The following is a 21614-nucleotide window of genomic DNA, read 5'->3' on the forward strand; positions in this document are numbered from 1 at the left end:
CGGAAGTCAAGAGGACGGGCAGGCCAGAAACTTCAACTTCCTCAAACAACGGTGTGGAGTCTTCTGAAACGACGCCTTCATGTGAAGCCTTACAAGTTACAGTTACTGCAGCAATTGCGTTCCGTTGATCATAATAGAAGGTACGAATTTTTCTGTTCTCCTGGACGTGGCAGAGGACACTTTTTCCGAACGACTGATCTTTTCGGACGAATCGACGTTTCACCTATCGGGGTCACAAAATATTGGCGTCGTCGTCGAACACGAAAGAAATTCACCGAAACGAAATATTTTGTGCCGTTTCTGTTCACAAAGTTTCCTTTTGCGGAGGAAACTGTGGCAGGAATCTCATACTTGGACATGCTGGAAAATTGGTTGTTTTTTCGACTTCACGGAGACTCCGGTGATTTCATTTTTATACATGACAGCGCACCAGCTCACTTTCACTTGATGTGCGGCGATATCTTAACAACAGCATCCCACAACGCTGGATTGAAAGACGTGCACAGCAAGATCTTGTTCATTGCTTTAGTCATCCCATATCACCAACAATCAAACCTTGTGATTTTTTTCTGTGGCAATAAAAGACAGTCTTTGTTCCACCAATGGTAGCCACTCTTCAAGAGATGAGAAATCGAATTGTTTCTGCCGATTAAATAAACAGGGACTTATTGATTCGTGCGTGGAATGAAATGTCCTACCGTTTCGATGTTTCTCGAACAACATATGGTCCTCACGTTGAGTGTACGGTGTAGTGTCTCTTCGAACATAAAACTTTGAATCTTCCTCTATTCATTGACATGCGCAATATGTTTCTTTCATAGTTTGTCTGTAATAAACAACTGAAATCTGTCCTTTCTTTTTGAATGACCCTGTAAACATTTATAATTAAGTTCGATGAACAAGCTAAAATCAATATCTGCTGCATCGTTGAAGATGAGAATGGGAGCTACTATCGGAACCAGACAGAGTTTGAGTATATAGGCTAATGATTGCGTTGCGGCACAGAAATTTGTTGCAGTAATAAAAGCGTGTTAAAAGAGAAAGTCAAACGCGTCTTAAAACTATATATGGAAAATTATGGTAGTATTTAAAGTTAAAAATGAATGTATATGTCCTATACCTTCCGCTACATTTCAATAGTTATTATCATAAAAAAATAACACGCTGCTGCTGAAAGAGGGAGGCGCCTTACATAGTCCAGACTCTTAACCACCACACGATCTCTGTCAGCTTCGTTATAGGGAAATAAATTCCTGAGGGACAGCACCATGAAGCTCCTTTTTGTAACACATATTCCTTCACATGTATTTCAACGGTTTATTCTATTTACTGAATTTGATTCGTAGAAGATCAAGGGCAACGTGTTCCACCACACTGATAAAATGATCCAATGCTAGTGTTGTCGACGTCAATGAAAAATTAACTCTCTTCCCGAGTGCAAATAGGGTTGTTTCGTTATCTGTTTTCTCTGTACAACTGATTACAGTTCTCTGCAGTTCTCCTTGCTTTAATTTAGCAGCAAGATGTTATTAGTTTGCAGCTCTGCAGCTTGTTGTCAGATCAGCTTACAGGACATATCGATTCCCATGATGACGTCTGTAGATAGATGAAGCTAGAAGAGTTCTCTTACGGGATCATATCTCTGACAAGGGCCAGGCTGCCTCTTCTAGTTTTACGGTTGCTGGTTGGAGATCTGATGTGATGAAAGATATGATATTGCTGTCTTCGCATTTCAGTAGGAACCCAAAAGAGGCCAGAAAGCGCTCTTTCCTGTTTCTGAAGCTGGTCTAGCTTCTTCACTTTGCTACACATCTCATCCCTTGTATAGATACTCGATGTGTGTGACTTACATTGGCTGGGTCAAATGGCTCTGAGCACTATGGGACTTAACATCTATGGTCATCAGTCCCCTAGAACCGAACTACTTAAACCTAACTAACTTAAGGACAGCACACAACACCCAGCCATCACGAGGCAGAGATAATCCCTGACCCCAGCCGGGAATCGAACCCGGGAACCCGAGCGTGGGAAGCGAGAACGGTACCGCACGACCACGAGATGCGGGCTGACTTACATTCACCTGGTGTATACCTGCTTGACGTGTATTGTGAAATGACTTGCTGTATACACACTAAAGCAGGAACAATTTCATGTTTTGCCACTGACCGTTTCCGGTGTCCCATTAGGTCCGACATGACAGTGATGTTGGACGCTACCCATCTTACTTTCAGACACAGAGTGAAATGTCAAGGTCACCTTCCTTTCGAAACGCCGCAGGCAGAAGAACGAGATCAGCCGATGGGAGGTGTGTGTGTGTGAGGTCGCGAGGCGTGGCAGATGCGGCGAACCAGATCCCTCTGGGCGGGTGTTGCGTCACCACCGGCTAGTCTGCCACTCAGTGACGTCCGGCCGGGGCAGGTGGGGGCTCTGCCCTGCTCTGTCACTATAAAGAGGCTTCCAGCCGGTGCTGGAGCCAGTCGTCCACCAGTCGTCTCCTCAAGCCGACATGGCTCTTCAGGTGAGGCAGCAGCGAGGTGCGAAGGACATAGTAGTAGGCAGGTACAGCAGGCTGTTGACCAAAAGTTGGTACCTAAGAGCTATAGGAAAGGGCGGGAAACGAAACTCACCACGGCTTTTCAAAAGAACCGTCAGAGCATCCAACCTAAGTGATTTAACGAAATCCCAGGAAGCGTAAGTCTGGATGGTCAGATGGGGATCTGAACCTAGTCCAGTTCTCACCACTTCATCAACTCTACAGTTCTGCAGTGTGAGAAACTGTGGCTGTATATGGTTGAATTAATCGTAAGCTGCTTGTTATGTTGGCTCGATTGTTTCAATATATTACATATTCATACGTTCGGGATTTGATCTCTATAGTTCTTACCATGTTTATGTCAGTTATCGCTTCTCTTAGCTCTGCCCATTGTTTGTTAACGAGAAAACCCCAAGCGGCACCATAGTTTGTAGCTCACTTTAAACTTAGAGCAGGCAGGGTTCTTGCTTTTGCAGCTTTTACCTTTCAACGTCATCTTTTGTTTGAAATACCCCGGAACGCGTCCAGATGGCCTGTGTGACAATGAGTATAGCTGGGAGACTGAGAGAAAGACAAGAAAGGTGATTCTAAAGAATGGACAGATGACCTCTCGAAGGATATTGCTTGTGGAAGAAACATCAGGCCTCAAATCCATATTTCTAGTTTCACATATCTTGAATGTCTAACAAAGTGTGTTATTGTTCTCATTTTTAGTTAACCCTGTTTGAAATTTGGCAAATCAGCTTCATAAATAAGAAAAAATTGAACAATTTAGAATACATGGAAATCAAACATAAGGCATTGCATCGATGATACCATATGCCAAGAAATGCATACATCTTTAATCAAAAACCGAAACTGTTAACTTCTTTTTTAAATCTTTGCTCATGCAGAAGGATGACTCTGATTTTCTATGACTCAGATACAGCACTTTGTAGACCAAAACAGATCTAACAGAATCCCAATAAGCGTAAGTCTGGATGGTTAACTGGGTATTTGGACCGAGTCCAGTTCTTACCACTGCAATAACTCTACCGCTTCTCAGTGTAAGAAACTGTGGCTGTATATGGAACCTAACATCCGCATAAAAGAAAGGGAAAAACATGGTTCAGAGTGTCAGTGAATGTTAGCAACGTTACGCATGGTTTCTCAAAAGTGAACCTCACTTGAAAATATGAATTATGTGTTGACATGTGATTGGGATAACCGTATGCTGCATGTTATGCTGGCTCCATTGGTTCAGAAGATCTCTCATTCGCAGGTCTGGAAGTTGATCTCAGTAGGTCGTACGATGCATTTATTGCTTCTCTCGGCTCTGCCAATAGTTTGTTAACGGGAAAATGACAAGTGGCACCATAGTTTAGAGCTCACATTAAACTGCTTAGCACTAGCAGTGTTCTTAAACCACATTTCCAGTTTTAATCTATTAACGTCATCTTTTGTTTGAAATACTCCAGAACACGTACTGGTGACCTGTGAGACAACGAGTATAGCGAGGAGATAGAAAGGCAAGCTAAGGCGATTCTAAAGAATGGATAGATCACAGCTCTAAGGGTATCATCTGTGAAAGGCAAGACCTGGTTTCAAATCCAAATTTCTGGTTTCCATGTATTGTGAATGTCTAACAAAATATGCTATCGTCCTCATTCCTAGTTAATGGTGTTTGAAATTTGTTGGCTCGGGTATATAAATAAGAGAACAATGAAGATTATATGGGAAACAAACTTGCGACGTGCCATCGATGATAACATATTCCCAGAAATGCATGTATCTTCAAGTAAAAGCTGAAACTCTTAACTCCTTTCCTTCGTTTCCACTCTTGTGGAAGAGTAACTCTGATACATTGTGTTTCAGTTATCTGTGAAATACTCGTATCACTGCCTGCTCAGCTTGAGTAGACGGATGTTTTAGTCCATATGTGACAGACCACATGGTAAGAACTTTTTTGTTTTGTTTCTGACACAGGATGATACCGAAATAACGTATCATTTATGTGAATAGAAGGATGTATAGTAAAAACACCATGCAAAACAATTAACGTAATACGCTTTGTCATCCATGCACGAATGGAAAGTGTTGAATATCATAGTCAACACTGATTTTTTCATTTTCTTTCATGCCTGTGGCTGGAATGTTTTGAATCCTTTTTTTTAATATTCTTCAGTTTTTGGTTTGGTTTTAAGCGATTAGCCGTCTGTTCCTTTTTCCTGCAATTTTTTCAGTTCGGCAAATGAACTATATGACTCAGTAAGTTTTTTGCATATTCAAATTCATCGTCGGCAATAGAGTGCTCTGGCGTTTCATTTTCCAGGCACCAAATAATTACTTTTCTTACGTTTTATCAATAATATCACTAGCATGATCATTCACCTGGTGAAGATTTTACATAGATTTCTTTCACGGACTTTTTTTGTAATACCTCTTCATATTTTACCATATTTGTTCCCTCAGTTTTAACATCCTTTTACGTGCCAAGTTTTAAGACATAACAGAACATTTTCGTATGGTGTTCACTGCGTTTCAAAACTGTGATCCTGAAGTTCACCAAATTTCTTTCTCAATTATGTGTCCTCGCTTTTATTTCCAGTAACATTTCATTTAGTACTATATCTGTCAATTTTTTGCATCTGTGTGTACCACGACATCTCAAATAATTCGGCCCTTCTCCTCCTATTATCCCAGCAACCGTCTTCCTCTACCACAGAACGGAAATTTTCAGAAATCCACCCGTCATAACATCCTCCGCAGCTCCCTGTATGTATTTGAGACCAGTTGACCTCTTTTGCGGAAAAGTCTCATCACCTATGCCCCTGCGGTTGATGTTTTCACTTCATAGTTCAAGTAAGATGGTTCTCCACACTAGAAGAGTGTATGTTTACCGTCATTGAGGGGGGCACATAAAAAACTTGCTGCAAACTCCCTCTTAAGGTTTCTCCTTTGCCTCCCCCCCCCCCCTCTCTCTCTCTCTCTCTCTCTCTCTATATATATATATATATATATATACTTCTGTAGGAAGACCATAGTCGCGTCCAACGTACTCAGATGCATAAAATGGGCTGTGGTTTCCTATATTCTCCATGTCTTGCTGTGTGTTTTCAGGTTATGAATATGAAGCATTATTGCAGCCTTATGCAACCAGCAAAAACTGATATTCATCTTGTACACTGCTGACGAATAGGTAGAATGGGAATGGCGTTCAAGGAAATTAAAGTTCTCTTCCAGCATTAGGATGCTTTTGGTTTTGTAAATGCGGACTTCTGATACTTGATTACATCAGATTTTAAGTCCTCTTATAACGCTAGAACACGATTCTTGGATTCGAAGCCACAACAAAACCTACTAACATAATGCATACCATAAGCTATTGTTGAGTCAAACCAATAAATGATTCTGCACTTGTGATGATATCCTCCGTTCTCTTACTCAAAAGAAAGATTGGCTGTTGATAACGGAAATGGATGAAAGTGAAGCTTGTTGTACTGGTTCTTCACACTGGTGTCAACGACAATATGTCATCCGCATCAATATTGTTCCCAGTTAATATCGTTCCCTGTTATTTTGTCTAAAGTACTACAGATAATGTCCAGAAGACCCCTCGTCAACCCTGCAGCCGATACATGTCCAACTATTGCCCATAACAAGCTCTTGTTCTTTCGCTTTCAATTCACATCAGCGTAGTTTCGAGAATTTCAAGCCCCTTTTTTTATCTACTTCATTAAAGTTCTTCCGAACAGCACTTCATATTTTTTTTTCTAACACTTACGATATTCTCAGAACGTGAGACTGAATAGTAGCTTCGGTAGTCATGCAGGCACCGTTAACTGTATTTCCGAATTGTTTAACATTAATTTTCTAGAGTGAAAGTTGAGTGCTAAAAGTCTGGAAACATTATGAAGGAGCTTTCCCAGTACGTCATAAGATGTACGGGAAGAGATGTGCATGTGATTATGTTTACATTTCCGTCAAGTGAACTTAAAGGTATTGTGAACAATACCAAGCAAGTAAATAATTCTTTTTGTATCCAAAATCATATTCACTTCATAATGTTTTGGGCAAGTCGGCCGTAGCAGTCACAAATTTCTTTTAATAGTATCGCTTCTAACAAAATGCTCAATCTGTAGAAATAAACTTCAGCGGTGAGAACGGGCATTTTTGAGACCCATAACTTTGTGAAAAGCAGATCATTGTTCATTTGCATATCGAACACAGCATAAATGACTACGTGTTAACATTGCTTTTTTTTCTACTCTAAGAATTACTGGTACGCTCTTTTATCCCTGAATATAGCAAAGAAAGAACCTCTAGGTTGAACACATGTCGTGCAGCTCTTTCCTAGCACGTACTGTACTCTTCGGCATAGTGGCATTTGTGATTACAGACGGTACACGGTGCCCTGTCTGTGGTGTTGCAGGTACTGTTGTGCGCATGCGCGCTGCTGGGCGCGGCCAGTGCGGGCTACCTGGGCTCTCCCGCCGTCTCCTACTCGGCGGCTCCCGCCCTGCGAGGCGGCCTTCCTTACAACGCCGGACTCGGACTCACAGGTAGTTTGTACAGCAGTCTCCCAAAGGAGGGACGACGTCTGATTCACATGCCCAAATGGCTAACATGTCTTTGTTCTTGGGGTCCTACTACGCGCAAAAGACATCGGATTTTCCTTTAGATTCCACATCTTTAGTGCTACACAAAAATTTGTGAAAATTCACTACAATATTTCATAATTAGTTATCGTCATAGTTCCCATCCACAAATTACTTGAGCGGTTTTACCCATAATAAACAGTAATTGGTTTATTTTAGAATTGTCAGTGTATTACTTTAAGACATTCACACTTTATCCACAATTGCAAATATTTGTCTATAATTTTATTTATACTTTCTGTCCCACAGTTCAAATTTTGCTGCATGCTGTTTGTAGCAATTCTTGTAAAAGTGTTCCTCTTACTATCCTTTCCAGTTACAAGAGGTTTCGAAACATGGTTTTCGTTTTCGTGTGGTGAAAACACAATACAGTAAAGAAGCAGATCATGAAATACTTACCCAAAATGTGGTAAACGTAATGAACAATTGCGTTTCAGTGAACCTTTAGATGGATGGCAACTTACAATTGTTCTTTAAATGAAATTAGTGTATTGAATCTGTTAGACGTATTATCTGTGCTCCGTAAGGCATCGTTATTGCCAATTCTGGTAACTTGTGCAATGCCTTAAACTGAAGATGGACATAGCTTTTAATACTGTATAAACCCTACTGCAAGCAACTGTTTGCTAGTACCTTCGATAGGAACTGTGTGAGAGAATACAGTAGACCCCCTTATTAACTCATTGCTTTCCCAGGAGGCCTGGCCGGAGGTGCCGCTGCTTCCGCTGCCGCCGCCGCCGCCGCTGCTGCAGCAGCTAGGGCCAGACTGTCTGGTGCTGGCATCGGCGGCTATGCTCCTGGCTACACTGGCGCACTTGGAGGTGCCTACCCTGGTGTTGGTGGCGCCTACTCTCGCCTCGCCGCTGGCTACTCAGGTGTCGCCCCTGGCTACACTGGCGCTCTAGGAGGTGCCTACCCTGGTGTCGGTGTTGGTGGTGCCTACTCTCGTCTCGCTCCTGGCTACGCTGGCGCCGCCCCTGGCTACGCTGGTCTTGCCGCTGCACGTTACGCTGGAGGTCTGGGCCGCCTGGCCGGTGGGCTGCCCGCCGAGCTGGCTGACCCGTACTACGACCCCAACCCGCAGTACAGCTTCAGCTACAGCGTCAGCGACGCCCTGACCGGCGACGCCAAGCAGCAGCAGGAGAGCCGCAGCGGCGACGTGGTGGAGGGCAGCTACAGCCTAGTAGAGCCAGATGGCAGCGTCCGCACTGTCCAGTACACGGCTGCCCCTGGTGCCGGTTTTAATGCTGTCGTCTCCAAGGATGGGGTCCCAATGGGGCCTGCCCCTCTGGGAGCTGCTGTCGCTCCTGCCTCTGTTGGTGCCCGTAACATCCTCCCAGGTCTGTAATACTAATCTGACTTTGAAGTTTTCAGTGTACTAATAGCACCGTAATGGTGCTATCACGTCCCCAGATACGAATAAGTACCAAAGATACTATCTTCCCGTTTGACTAGACATCTACATCAGTGCGTGATGTGATTGTTTCAGGAGGCATAGTTCCTGGAGCTGCACGCTCTCTGCTGTCTCCAGCTGCCGCTGCTGGAGTCTACGGAGCACCTCTCAAAACCGCACATGCCTCCCTCGCCACACCACATGCTAAGGTACACTATTAAAGCCGTCACAAGCTGACACCCTGTAAATACGGCCACCTATATATATATATATATATATATATATATATATATATATATATATATATATATATATATATATATATATTATGAATGTGACTCACATGTAGCAACAAAAATGTACATATTTATGGATTACTCTCTCAATGTATCACTGCAATATTTGTATAAAAATAAAATTATCAGTGGTAATTTAAATGTTGTACCTATTTAATCTGCACTTTCCCATAAAATTATGTGCAAAAATTGTTGTGTAGCAATTAAAATTGAGCTACGAGAAATCCCCTACATTGGCATTTGTTCTTCTGTCTGAGAAGAGAAACTAGGAAATCAGGAGACTGAAACCAATGTATAAGATGTGGAAGTCAAGTTGTACTTGTTTTGTTAGAATATGCAGTTTTCAATTGCAGTCTACTTCATGCAAGTGGAGCCCTATTCTACTTAATGTGGTGCTATCTCACAGTAGTTAGCACACTGGACGAGTTTTCAAATCCATGTTCGACCATCTAGATTTAGTTCCTTCTGTGGTTTCCCGAAATTGCTTATGGTAAATGGCGGAATTGTTCCTTTGAAAAGGCGCAGCCGACTTCCATCCCGACAATTCCTTAAGACAATATTGTGCTCCATCTGTACTGACTTATTCTCAACAGGACGTTAAACCCTAATCTTTCTTCCTTTCTAGATGTTGTTTGGGGAAGGATCATAGTGAAATATCTTCATTAAAATACAACACAATCTGCAACAGAACCTTTATCGCCTCATCCTCTGAGTTCCATTATGTAATGATCTTGTGGATAGTGAACAAAGTGTTTTCACTCTTGCTAAGTTCCAGGATGAACTTTTTAATGCAATCAGTTGATCAAATATTTCCATACTGGCAGAACATTCTGTTCGATGGGTGTAAGGATGCTCAAGAAAGATGGCCAAGAACAAATCTGAACACAAATAGAATTAATGGATTAGTAGTTTTACACACGTTGTGTTCTAACTGCGACAATAGTATATATGTACTTCATATGTGACAAGATACTTATGGCTTCAACTATGGAACAAAGGCAATATATGGTAAACTCAAGGCTTTGAAGAATTCTGAGAAATAATTGTGAAGCCAAAATGATAAAACAACTAATTGTAGAACCTGTAGAACTTCAACTAATATCTGAAATCAGTTAATCAGTTAGGAAGTGATGAATTTCGAAAGTCAAGAAGCTATAAACAGTAAAAATCATTCTTCATTATGGCCACGACACTGGAGGGAGGAGAGTGCTACACGTTGGTACACTTTTCATACTACCGCCTCTAGCCAACCATGTAAAAGAAGTTTAATATATTCGCATTTTGTTTGTTCTATAAGGTGCAGTCTTTTTCTAAAATTACAAAAATTGTTCTGGAAAATTAAGGTTTTCCCAAACGTAAAAGCATGTTTCAAGGTGCGACATGTTCATGCACCTTGGAATAGATATTCGATTGAAATTTAAAAATGTTTCAATTGAGAAAATCTTGTCAATTCTGTATTTAACAGTCTATATTTTACATTATTCCTCTACTAAATGCTAGCAATCAGTAAGTTAAATGAAATTAAGGAGAAATATTATCTAAAACCAGTTACATGTTAAGTCCATTTTGAAATACAGTAGAAGCTACTGGGAACTAACACGAAATTTCCACTATCAATGCAGGTAAAGTTGTTAAGACATTTGAAAGTGTCATATATTCAGTTGTAAAACACGTTCTTATCATTGAAGATACAAGACCATGCACGACCGACGAAGTAAAGCTCAACAGTCTGCAAATTATACAAATATTTCTACAAGTATGTAGCATTTTGCTCACCATATTTAATGTATTATACAACACCTAAACGTATAGAACGCGAAATATTTATAAATACAGTGCAAAATACAACCTCATGTCTAACAATAACGAAAACTGTAGAAAATTGTGGAAACTGCTTATGGAGGTCTACAGCGCTCATTCCTAAATGTGATTGTAAAATTTGTCGCAAATGTAGCCGTAGCCACTGTGCTGAAAGTGGTGGTCATGAGAATGTGCAGTGGCAAGAAAATGGTTCAAATGGCTCTGAGCACTATGGGACTTAACAGCTATGGTCATCAGTCCCCTAGAACTTAGAACTACTTAAACCTAACTAACCTAAGGACAGCACACAACACCCAGCCATCACGAGGCAGAGAAAATCCCTGACCCCGCCGGGAATTGAACCCGGGAACCCGGGCGTGGGAAGCGAGAACGCTACCGCACGACCACGAGATGCGGGCCCAGTCGCAAGAAGACCGGGCTCATGATAATCACGTGGTACTATCCAGAAGGAAAACCATCGTGTTCAGCGTATGACTCTGGCACATCTAGTGCCTCTTTAGCAGCAATTTGAGCAGCAGTTGGCAACACGGTGACGCGATTGACTGTTACAAATCAGTTACTTCAAGGACAGCTCCGAGCCAGGAGCCCTGTAGCGTGCATTCCACCGATACAAACCATAGCCTTTTGCGACGTCAGTGGTGTCAAGCGAGAACTCATTGGATGATAGGGTAGAGGTCTGTTGTGTTTTCTGATGAAAGCTGGTTCTGCTTCGGTGCCAGTGATGGCCTTATGATGGTTAGGAGGAGGCCAGATGAGGTTCAAATGGTTCAAATGGCTCTGAGCACTATGGGACTTAACTACTGTGGTCATCAGTCCCCTAGAACTTAGAACTACTTAAACCTAACTACCTAAGGACATCACACACATCCATGCCCGAGGCAGGATTCGAACCTGCGACCGTAGCGGTCACGCGGTTCCAGACTCTAGCGCCTATAATCGCACGGCCACTCCGGCCGGCTACTGACCAAAAATCATCGCGTGTTGCTAGATGCATTATACTCTAGGTACAACATGCTTCACTACATCAGCTCTGGGATGGACTGAGCTGTACTAAATTATACACAACACAGTCCACAGGGAGCTGTAGAAGGCAAAAACTGTAGAGGAAAACAGAAAATAGCAAATGATTGAGGGCGTAGGTTGCAAGTGCTACTCTGAGATGAAGAGGTTGGCACGGAAAAGGAATTTTTGGCAGGCCGCATCAAGCAGGAGAGAAGATTAATCACTCAAAAAAAAAAAGAAAGTCACATTAATGCCACCACGGACTATGTTCGGCGTCAGTGTACAGTAGCCACTTACAGACAGCAGGTGGCAGCACTCACAATGAAGGGTATGTAAAACATGTCAGAGGGGGGGGGGGGGGGGCGGAGAACACGGGAAACACTACAGTAGTTCTCGAAGTACGAAAATGGAGCGATTTATCTTATTTCCATAAGGACCGTGCAAGGTGGCGCAGTGGTTAGCACACTGGACTCACTTTATGGAGGGCGACGGTTCAAACCCACATCCAGCCATCCTGATTTAGGTTTTCTGTGATTTCCCTAAATCGCTTCAGGCAAATTCTGGGATGGTTCCTTTGGAAAGGGCATGGCTGACATCCTTCCCCCTCTTTCCCTAATCCTAAGGGACCGATGACCTCGCTGTTTGGTCACCTCTCTCAGGCCAGCTAAACATCCGAAAGGGCATGATCATTGGCTTTTGGATCATTTCCGAAAGGGCTAAGTCTGTAAACTGTTCGCTTGCCGCTGTGGTTAAAGCATACCATACATGTAGAAATGGTGCTACCCATAATTGGTGGCGAGGCAAGTGTGGCACCCCATGAGCCGTAGATGACAGTGGAGAATGACGACTGCGGAGATGTGTGCGGGCGAATAGGTGTACAACTGTTGAGCAACTGACCGCCCAGATGAACCAAGGAGCTACCAACAGTGTCTCCTCAAAGACTGTTCAGCGACCATTGCTTTGTTGTACAGACTGCTGAAGCACGTGTATGGTTGATGTACCCATGTTGACTGTTGTCCATTGGCGACAAATGCTGGAATTTGAAAGCCAAAACAGCAACTGCACCATTATGGAGTGCCGACAGGTGGCTTTTTCAATTGAGTTTCGTTTTATGTTACATAGGACAGATGGCCGTTGGCGTGTAATGCGTGGAATATCTGTAACCAAACATGTTGCAGTAATCGTCGGAAGGATCCATGCTGGAGGAGGGAGTGTTATGATCTTGGGATTACTTTCATGGCATTCCCTGGGTGGTCTTGTCATTCTGAAAGGCACAATGGGTCATCACAAGCATGCATCTTCTTTGGTGACCAGTCCACCGCTATAAGCAGTTTAGATTTTCCTGGCATGATGGCATCTACCAGCAGGACAACATGTTACACAGCCTGCAGGTCACCAGGATGAGTTTTCCGTGCTCCTCTGGCCACCAAACTCCGCAGATTTAGACCCAATCGACAGTCTGTGGGACAACATCTACCGGACTGTCACGCTGTTTATCGTCAGCCGAGAAACCTAGTGCAGCTGGCCACTGCACTGGAGTCGGAAATGCTCCTCATCCCTGTTGGTACCTTCCAGAACCTCACTGACTCTCTTACCTCACGTCCATGCTGCAAAAAGTGATTATTCAGGCTTTTGACAGGTAGTGACACTAAAGTGACTTGACTGTGTAGTTATGCCAAATTCTATACATCCCAGTTTGGCAAGGCAATATCCATCCACTTGAAGGAATGCCACAGAAGTTGGAGACTTAGAAATGGGGTCTCTAGCTTCGCAAACTATCTGCTTGATGAAGGCCACAGTTACAAGGTGCAACATGGAGACTTTCAAAGGGATGAAGATGAACCATCTTGGAAAAAGCGAAATTAATAAACGTATAGTTATTTGGCCAGAATTGTTGCTGAACGATCAGATACAGTTCCCTTACTCATCCCTTCTAATTGCAGATACTACAAGTAAACGCATCTGGAGTATTTTGTGAATTACTAATCCCCGTATAAGCAACATATTTTACTGTATTTCAGTTACTGTGGTTTCACTTTGTATATTTGTAGTTATTTCAGTTACTAGTTTAGTCTCTTCATGTATCTTACTTGTTGTATTATAACTGTTTGAGACAAAATTATCCTGTTCAGTCGTGCCCTTGAAATATGTCACCAAAGTTTAATGTATTCTGCTCAGTTTATACTTTCCTTGTGCGAACAGTTGTAATTTGTGATGTCGTTCATTACTTTAATGTGTCCTAAGTCGTTGCTCCCACAAAAGACACAGAAAAATAATTTTATCTTTGTGTCTGACCTTGATATTACATCCGAATTCGATTATTTACATAATAGATATTAAAGAATATTACAAACATGTATGGTGTTATCATTCAAAATTTTGGGACTGTATAGTGTTTTCGACAGATCTGACGATGGGGATATCCTGAAGCGTGTGACGATGAGATGTTAGTAAAGATTATACTGCTGACGAAGACTAGTGTATTTCCGTTGTTACTGCTGCAGGTCTGCTAAGAGACTTCATGTCAAAAGTGATTAAATATTTTTTATGAGAAAACACAGGAAGGTTGAGGCATTCAGATTTTTGGCATTTAACAGCTTTATAGAACTTGATGACAGACAGTTATTATTTTTCGCACCAATGTAATTAATGTATCGTTAATCTTCTTTACTGTTATATGCCAAACGAATACATACTGACATCCACAATATTAGTCTCACACTGCAACAGTAAATACTCTTTGCAGTTTCTAGATGATACCAGTAGCTACAAAAATGAAAAACAATGCCTTTCCTCGTACTAGACAGTTAGACCTATCTCTGAAGAAGTAAAGTAAATAACGATCCAAACAACGCTGTGTGGCTTCAAGTCTTCGGGTACACACAGCTAGTCTTCGAAAGGACGATATTTCTTTAACTAAGAGCGTGAAGGATCGCCTTTTCTGCTGAAAGAAGAAAATGTATCACATTCTCTTGAAGGTTGGTAAGTAGTCATTGACGGATCTCGGAAAACTGCTCTGCCTCCTTATATCAGTAAAAATAAATTCTTTTTCGACTGAAGCTTTCACTGTCTGCTTTAATAGGAGCTCTCGGCAGGATTCTGGGAGACGATTCGTCGATTAAGGTGACCTTGCAGATCAATGATATATTGAACATTACTAATGCCTGGTAAGAACACTTAGAAATTTTGGTCCAAACTTTGCAAGTCGTTAGAAAAATTGGCTTCAGTTATGAGTCTGAAGGGTCAGGAATCGCAAGAAAGCAAACGAAGTTACTGAAATGTTCCCTGCATCTGCTTGCCGGACAATGGAAACCATTTATTGGCTTCTGTAAATTGAGTGATAAATTGTTCAGCAACCACTGTATAAGCAATTTGAATTTACTGATATCATTAAAAAAGGATGTCCAATTGACATGGGACTGAGGGAAAAAGGGGATGTGCTCTAGATAATGAAGTATAAATTATGCAGTGTACGAACTCTCCACCACAATAGCTTGCTAAAATTTTTGCGAAAGACAGTCAGCAGCGATAATAGCTGTTGTAGACAAATGAAGTAGTTTAAAAATATGATGGCACGATAAACACAGAAAGGTCGATATTGTCAGCTGATACCTGGCAGCGTGGGAAAAATGCTGTGAAGAAAAGGAAATATGTGGTGATAATTTAGAGTTTCAAAAATTTTTATTATTATATCTTGGCAGAACATACTACTGTAAGGACCTTTTCTGACGAAACACAAATTAACACAAGATCGATTAATGTGGTGATCTCTAACGCCGCAAAAATTCTGGTTTGAAAAACAATATTTTATGTTTTATTACAACTACAACAGAAAATTTCCGTGTTAACTATGTTGTTAACTAGGTGAAGATAAGATTCATTAAAGGTAAACATACTAAATAATGTCAGTTCAGAACAAGATACTGGTCCAGCGCTAAAAATGTTGAAGGAGGAATGCGAAGACGGAGCTGAGGAAAATATTGAGACACTATTGACTGAAGGACCACGATATACCGTACAGGGAAGTGAATTTATATTTAGATAGAACTTGCAATCACGTATCTAAAGCAGTTTATAAGCCGAAAAGAAGATAGAAAAATTACAAGAGTACTGCGTATTCCATAATAATCCACAAACGATCGTATATCATACGATAAATATCGGAAGGTAGTAAAATATGAATGCTTCATGCATACAGTGATTGCTGAAAAGTTGGAGAGATATCTACAACTGATATTTTAGTTTCTTTGCCTAAGATCAGTGGTCCTGGAATAGGTTCCCACAATATATAAAATTATATCCATCGAGAAAATCAAGTAGCACAATCACCATGAAGAAGTGAAAAGAAGAATGTTCTGTTAATGTAATAAAATTATATTGCATGCTTGCTGAGAATGGATCCTACCTCCGGTCAAGAAGGAAACTAAACAGGAAATAACATCAAACAACTCTGTATTTTACATGCTCATACAGCCACAAATACAGTGGAGTGTGTAAAACATTTGACAAAATTATCACAAATCTATGTCCATCTTTTTAGAGATGGCTGCGGGACTCGGCTGTTCGACACGGGACCTTTCAGCCGTCTAGTTTCCAATGTTGTATTATTTGGCTATCAATTTCAGCGCTTTACTACGCCATCTTCATTCCATGACCTACGAGGAGGAAGACTCTAACTCGGTTCTGATTAAAACAGGGTCAGCAATACTGGTATTAGTTGATTTTTGCTATAGCGATCACTTCACCCATCCTCTGCCGAAAACCCCTGTTTTGACCAGAACCAATGTAGAACCTTCCTATACGTCGGTCAGGGACCTAAAGGTGGCGTAGTAAAACGCTGAAATTGATAGCCAAATAAAACAAGTTTGGAGACTAGACTTCTGAAAGGTGTTTAATTTGACATCCATTATCACAAACTGTGACCGACAGATTACCATATTTTGAAAGAGTCGTGAATAGTTGAAAACTAAGAGAGCACTGATAACACTAATGCAAAAATAGGAAGGAGATCTGACTTCATCTTGGAAGAGCATTTACACTTTCCACCACAAACTACGGTGAGCAAAACACAACCTCTACATCTACATCTGCAGTTACATCGATACTCTGCAGATCACACTTAAGTGCTTGGCAGAGGGTTCATCGAACCACCGTCACAATAATTCTTTGTAATTCCAGTCACGAACAGCACTCGGAAAAAAGGAACACCTTTATTTTTCCGCGCGTGCTCTGATTGTCCTTATTTTATAATGATGATCGTTTCTCCCCGTGCAGGTCGGCGTTAGCAAAATATTTTCGCATTTGAAGGAGAGAGATGGTGATTTAAATTTCGTGAGATGATTCCGTAGCAACGAAAAACGCGTTTGTTTTAATGATGTCCATCCCAAATCCTGTATCATGTCAGTGACAATCTTTCCACGATTTCGCGATATGTACTGCTCTTCTTGGAACTTTCTTGATATATTCCGCCGATCTTATCTGGTAAGGATGTCAGACCGCAAAGCAGTACTCCAAAAGAGGGCGGACAAGCAAAGTGTAGGCAGTCTCTTCAGTAGATCTGTTACATTTCTTAAGTGTTCTGCACAATAAAAAGCAGACTTTGGTTTGCCCTCTACCCAACATTTTCTATGGTTTTTTCGGTTTATGTTATTCGTAATTGTAATTCCTAGTTATTTAGTTGAATTTACGACCTTTAGATTTGATTATCGTGTAAACGAAGTTTAACGGATTCCTTTTAGCACTCGTGTGGATGACCTCACACTTTTCATTATTTAGGTTCAATTGCCAATTTTCGCACCATACAGATTTCTTTTCTAAAGCATTCTGCGATTTTTTTTAATCTTGTGATGACTTCACTTGACGATAAACAACAGCAGCATCTGCAAACAGCCTACGACTGCTGCTCGGATTGACTCCTAAATAGATAAAGAACAGCATAGGGCCTATAACACTACCCTGTGGAAACTCAGAAATCACTTCTGTTTTACTAGATGACTTTCCATCAATTAGTACGATTTGTGACCTCTCTGACAGGAAATCACGAATCCAGTCACATAACTGAGACGATATTCTATAAGCACGCAATTTCACTACGAACCGCTTATGTGGTTCAGTGTCAAAAGCCTTCTGGAAATCTATTATAAATAATCTGGTTACAGAAACCAGGCACATGAAAAAGTTGTTAACCAGTAGTATACCTTGAAATCACATGCAAAATCGTGAAATTTAATTGAAGAGATAAAAACACACCACAAGCCTTTGTTATCTCTTTTGAAACATAAACAACTGTGCCACCAGATGGAGCAAAACTTGGATAAGTAGGGTGGTACGTCCCCAGCCTCGTAGATCCTACACACTAATTTGAGTAGTAGTTTGCTTCTTACTTCCCCAATGATTTAAATAATAACTGCAGAAGTATTATCTATCCATTTTGCTTTAACTCTAGTACTGGATGCTCTACGCTTTATCTTATTTGATCACATCATCCGTCAGCTACTCCCGTTTGTCGAGGACCTCAGTTCACTCTTTCTACCTGTCCTCTCTCTTCTCTTCCTTCAACAGTGAAATTCCTTATGCATTCTTAACGTTAATGTACTTACTGGGTGGTCAAAAGTCAGTATAAATTTGAAAACTGAGTAAATCACGGAATAATGTAGATAGAGAGGTAAAAATTGACCACATGCTTGGAATGACGTGGGGTTTCATTAGAAGCAAAAAAATACAAACTTTCAAAAAATATCCGACAGATGGCGCTTCTGATCAGAATAGCAATAATTAGCATAACAAAGCAAGACAAAGCAAAGATGATGTTCTTTACAGGAAATGCTCAATATGTCCACCATCATTCCTCAACAATAGCTGTAGTCGAGGAATAATGTTGTGAACAGCACTGTAAAGCATGTCCGAAGTTATGGTGAGGCATTGGCGTCGGATATTGTCTTTCAGCATCCCTAGAGATGTCGGTCGATCACGATACACTTGCGACTTCAGGTAACCCCAAAGCCAATAATCGCACGGACTGAGGTCTGGGGACCTGGTAGGCCAAGCATGACGAAAGTGGCGGCTGAGCACACGATCACCACCAAACGACACGCGCAAGAGGTCTTTCACGCGTCTAGCAATATGGGGTGGAGCGCCATCCTGCATAAACATCGTACGCTCCAGCAGGTGTTTATCAGCCAGGCTGGGGATGATGCGATTCTGTAGCATAGCAGAGTACGTCTCACCCGTCACGGTAGCAGTTACCGGTACAAAATCATAATTACGCATTTCCTCGAAGAAAAAAGGCCCGATAACGGTAGATGTGGTAAATCCAACCCATACCGTGACTTTCTCGTCGTGCAATGGAGTTTCCACGACAGTTCTAGGATTTTCGGTAGCCTAAATTCTGCAGTTGTGGGCGTTGACAGACCCTCGGAGCGTGAAATGAGCTTCGTCGGTCCACAACACGTTACTCAACCAATCGTCATCTTCCGCCATCTTTTGAAACGCCCACACCACAAATGCCCTCCGCTTCACTAAATCGCTAGGTAACAGTTCAGGATGCCGATGGATTTTGTACCGATAGCATCGGAGGGTACGCCTCGGTGCCAACCGAACAGTAGTGTATGGAATGTCGGTGCGACGTGCGACTGCACGAGCGCTGAATTCCCCGTGCATACACGAACCCGCTACAGTCTCCATTTCTTCCTGAACTGTCTCAGCAGCATTACGCCTTGTGCTCGGTCGGCCACTACGGGGTCTATCGTCCAAAAAACCCGTGGCTTCGAACTTTGAAATCATTCTCGCCACAGCTACATTTGTCAACGGACCTTTACCCGTTCGAATCCCCTTCCTACGGCGATAGGATTGTAACGCTGAACTAGCACTTTCCCCATTCTGATAATACAGCTTCACTAAAAGCGCCTTTTCAGGTAACGTCAACATGCTGTGACTGCTGGCGCATCTGATTCTCTCTCTCATTACAGCTCCTTTTATACACGATTATCATGCGCAGTCACTGACGTTATGCTGTCCAGCGCCATATGTCTGACATTTTGTGAACTTTGCTTTTCTTGGTTCTAATAAAACCCCATGTCATTCCAAGCATATGTGTCAATTTCTACCTCTTTATCTAAATTATTCGGTGGTTTATTAAGTTTTCAAATTTATACTGACTTTTTGATCACCTGGTATTTTAAATTTCACCAAGAGTCATGACTTTTCTGTATGCTAAATGTTTCCTTCCGATGTCTATTCCCTTCCGATTTCCTCACAGTTTCCCTGTGGCCGTTTCCCTTTGGGTTGCCTGCAATTCCTATTGATTTCATTCCTAAGTAACATTACTGTATAGCTTACTTCTCCTAAATTTGTTTGTATTTTCTTTTATCGTCAGTCACTTTTAACTGTTTCTTCTGCTATTAAAGATTCCTTCACAGCTGCCTTCCTTGTACGTAAATTTGTCTGTCAACATTCTGTAACTGTCCTTTTTAGGGATGCCCATTCGTCTTCTACCGAAGTTTTCAAATTTATACTGACTTTTTGATCACCTGGTATTTTAAATTTCACCAAGAGTCATGACTTTTCTGTATGCTAAATGTTTCCTTCCGATGTCTATTCCCTTCCGATTTCCTCACAGTTTCCCTGTGGCCGTTTCCCTTTGGGTTGCCTGCAATTCCTATTGATTTCATTCCTAAGTAACATTACTGTATAGCTTACTTCTCCTAAATTTGTTTGTATTTTCTTTTATCGTCAGTCACTTTTAACTGTTTCTTCTGCTATTAAAGATTCCTTCACAGCTGCCTTCCTTGTAAGTAAATTTGTCTGTCAACATTCTGTAACTGTCCTTTTTAGGGATGCCCATTCGTCTTCTACCGAAGAGCCTATTTTGCTGTTCGTTATCGAACTTCATCGCCATTCCTCAATACTTCACTATCCCACTTGTCTATACAATGATTGTTCCTGATGATTATCTTAATCTGTCTCGTGATGTCTTTGATAACTATTTGGTGCTGAATTGGTTAATGGTTGAGATGACGCTTATTATTAACAGGCATTAAGTATCATTTATCATTCTGATAATTTATGCGAATGATAACTACTGCTAATCACTGTTCAGTTCGTTCGCCTGTTGTGTGTGTTCATTGCACTTTACAAAGAGAGAAGTAATGAGAGTCCTTTTTGCAAAATTATAATTACATTCTTTGAACTTAATGTTCCCAAATTATTAGTCCAATTAGTCCAGCGACCGTTTTTTATTTCATTCACGAAGTCTTTCACTACTTTTATTATTTCCTAAATTAAAGTCTTTCAGCTTTCTATTAATTGCCATAGTAACGAAATTTATGTTTGATACCCTCTGTCCATTAGGGGAACACATGGTCAAACAATTCAAAGTTCCTCCCAGAGGGTAACGCTTATTGTATGTAAAAGCCATATTTGGCACAACGTACGCATAGGTGTTATACTTGGCGCCGCATGGCAGGACATTTATTTCCAGTTGTAATTGCAATTTATTTTCTTTATTGTTATTTTCAAACCTTTACAATAAAGGTAGGCCGGCAGCGGCCTATGTATGCCGCTCTTCGGGCACAGTGAACATATACAGGAAACAGAAAGACAGAAAATCAAACAAATACGGTGGACAAAATCGGGAGACAGACATAGTAAAACAAATAAAGCCGTTCACAGGCGCACTGTTTGAATAAAAAACGTTCATCACTAAACACAACGGGGAAGAACGAATTTACACACGTGAACGGAGGAGCACAAATGGAGAAACACTGAAGCACTGACTCGAAGAGACACACGAGCACTGGCGACGATCTCGGGTGCACGAAGTTGCACTGTTCATGCAACAAAGCTGGGGACCTGCCAAAGGGAAGAGGTGAGGGTAGGAGGGAGAGAGGGGGGGTGTTGATGCCCGTGGGAGAGGAGAAGGGAAGGGGAGGGGA

At 41.5% G+C, this 21614-nt stretch overlaps 1 protein-coding gene across 2 annotated transcripts in view; it reads left to right on the forward strand.

The window, feature by feature from the left end:
- LOC126184665 (cuticle protein 21-like) overlaps window positions 1-21614 on the forward strand; it is an 86706-nt gene that overhangs the window by 41596 nt on the left and 23496 nt on the right. Inside the window, exons 1-3 of one of the 2 annotated variants that reach the window (XM_049927150.1) lie at window positions 2469-2518; window positions 6945-7074; window positions 7866-8186. In XM_049927150.1, coding sequence (XP_049783107.1) covers window positions 2507-2518; window positions 6945-7074; window positions 7866-8186 — 463 coding nt within the window. In that variant the 5' untranslated portion in view covers window positions 2469-2506. Of the gene's footprint in view, window positions 1-2468; window positions 2519-6944; window positions 7075-7865; window positions 8187-21614 lie in introns of those variants that run through there. The other variant, XM_049927158.1, reaches the window with a different exon arrangement.

Source organism: Schistocerca cancellata, chromosome 1 (genome assembly GCF_023864275.1).
Source record: "Schistocerca cancellata isolate TAMUIC-IGC-003103 chromosome 1, iqSchCanc2.1, whole genome shotgun sequence".
Lineage (NCBI taxonomy): Eukaryota > Metazoa > Arthropoda > Insecta > Orthoptera > Acrididae > Schistocerca > Schistocerca cancellata.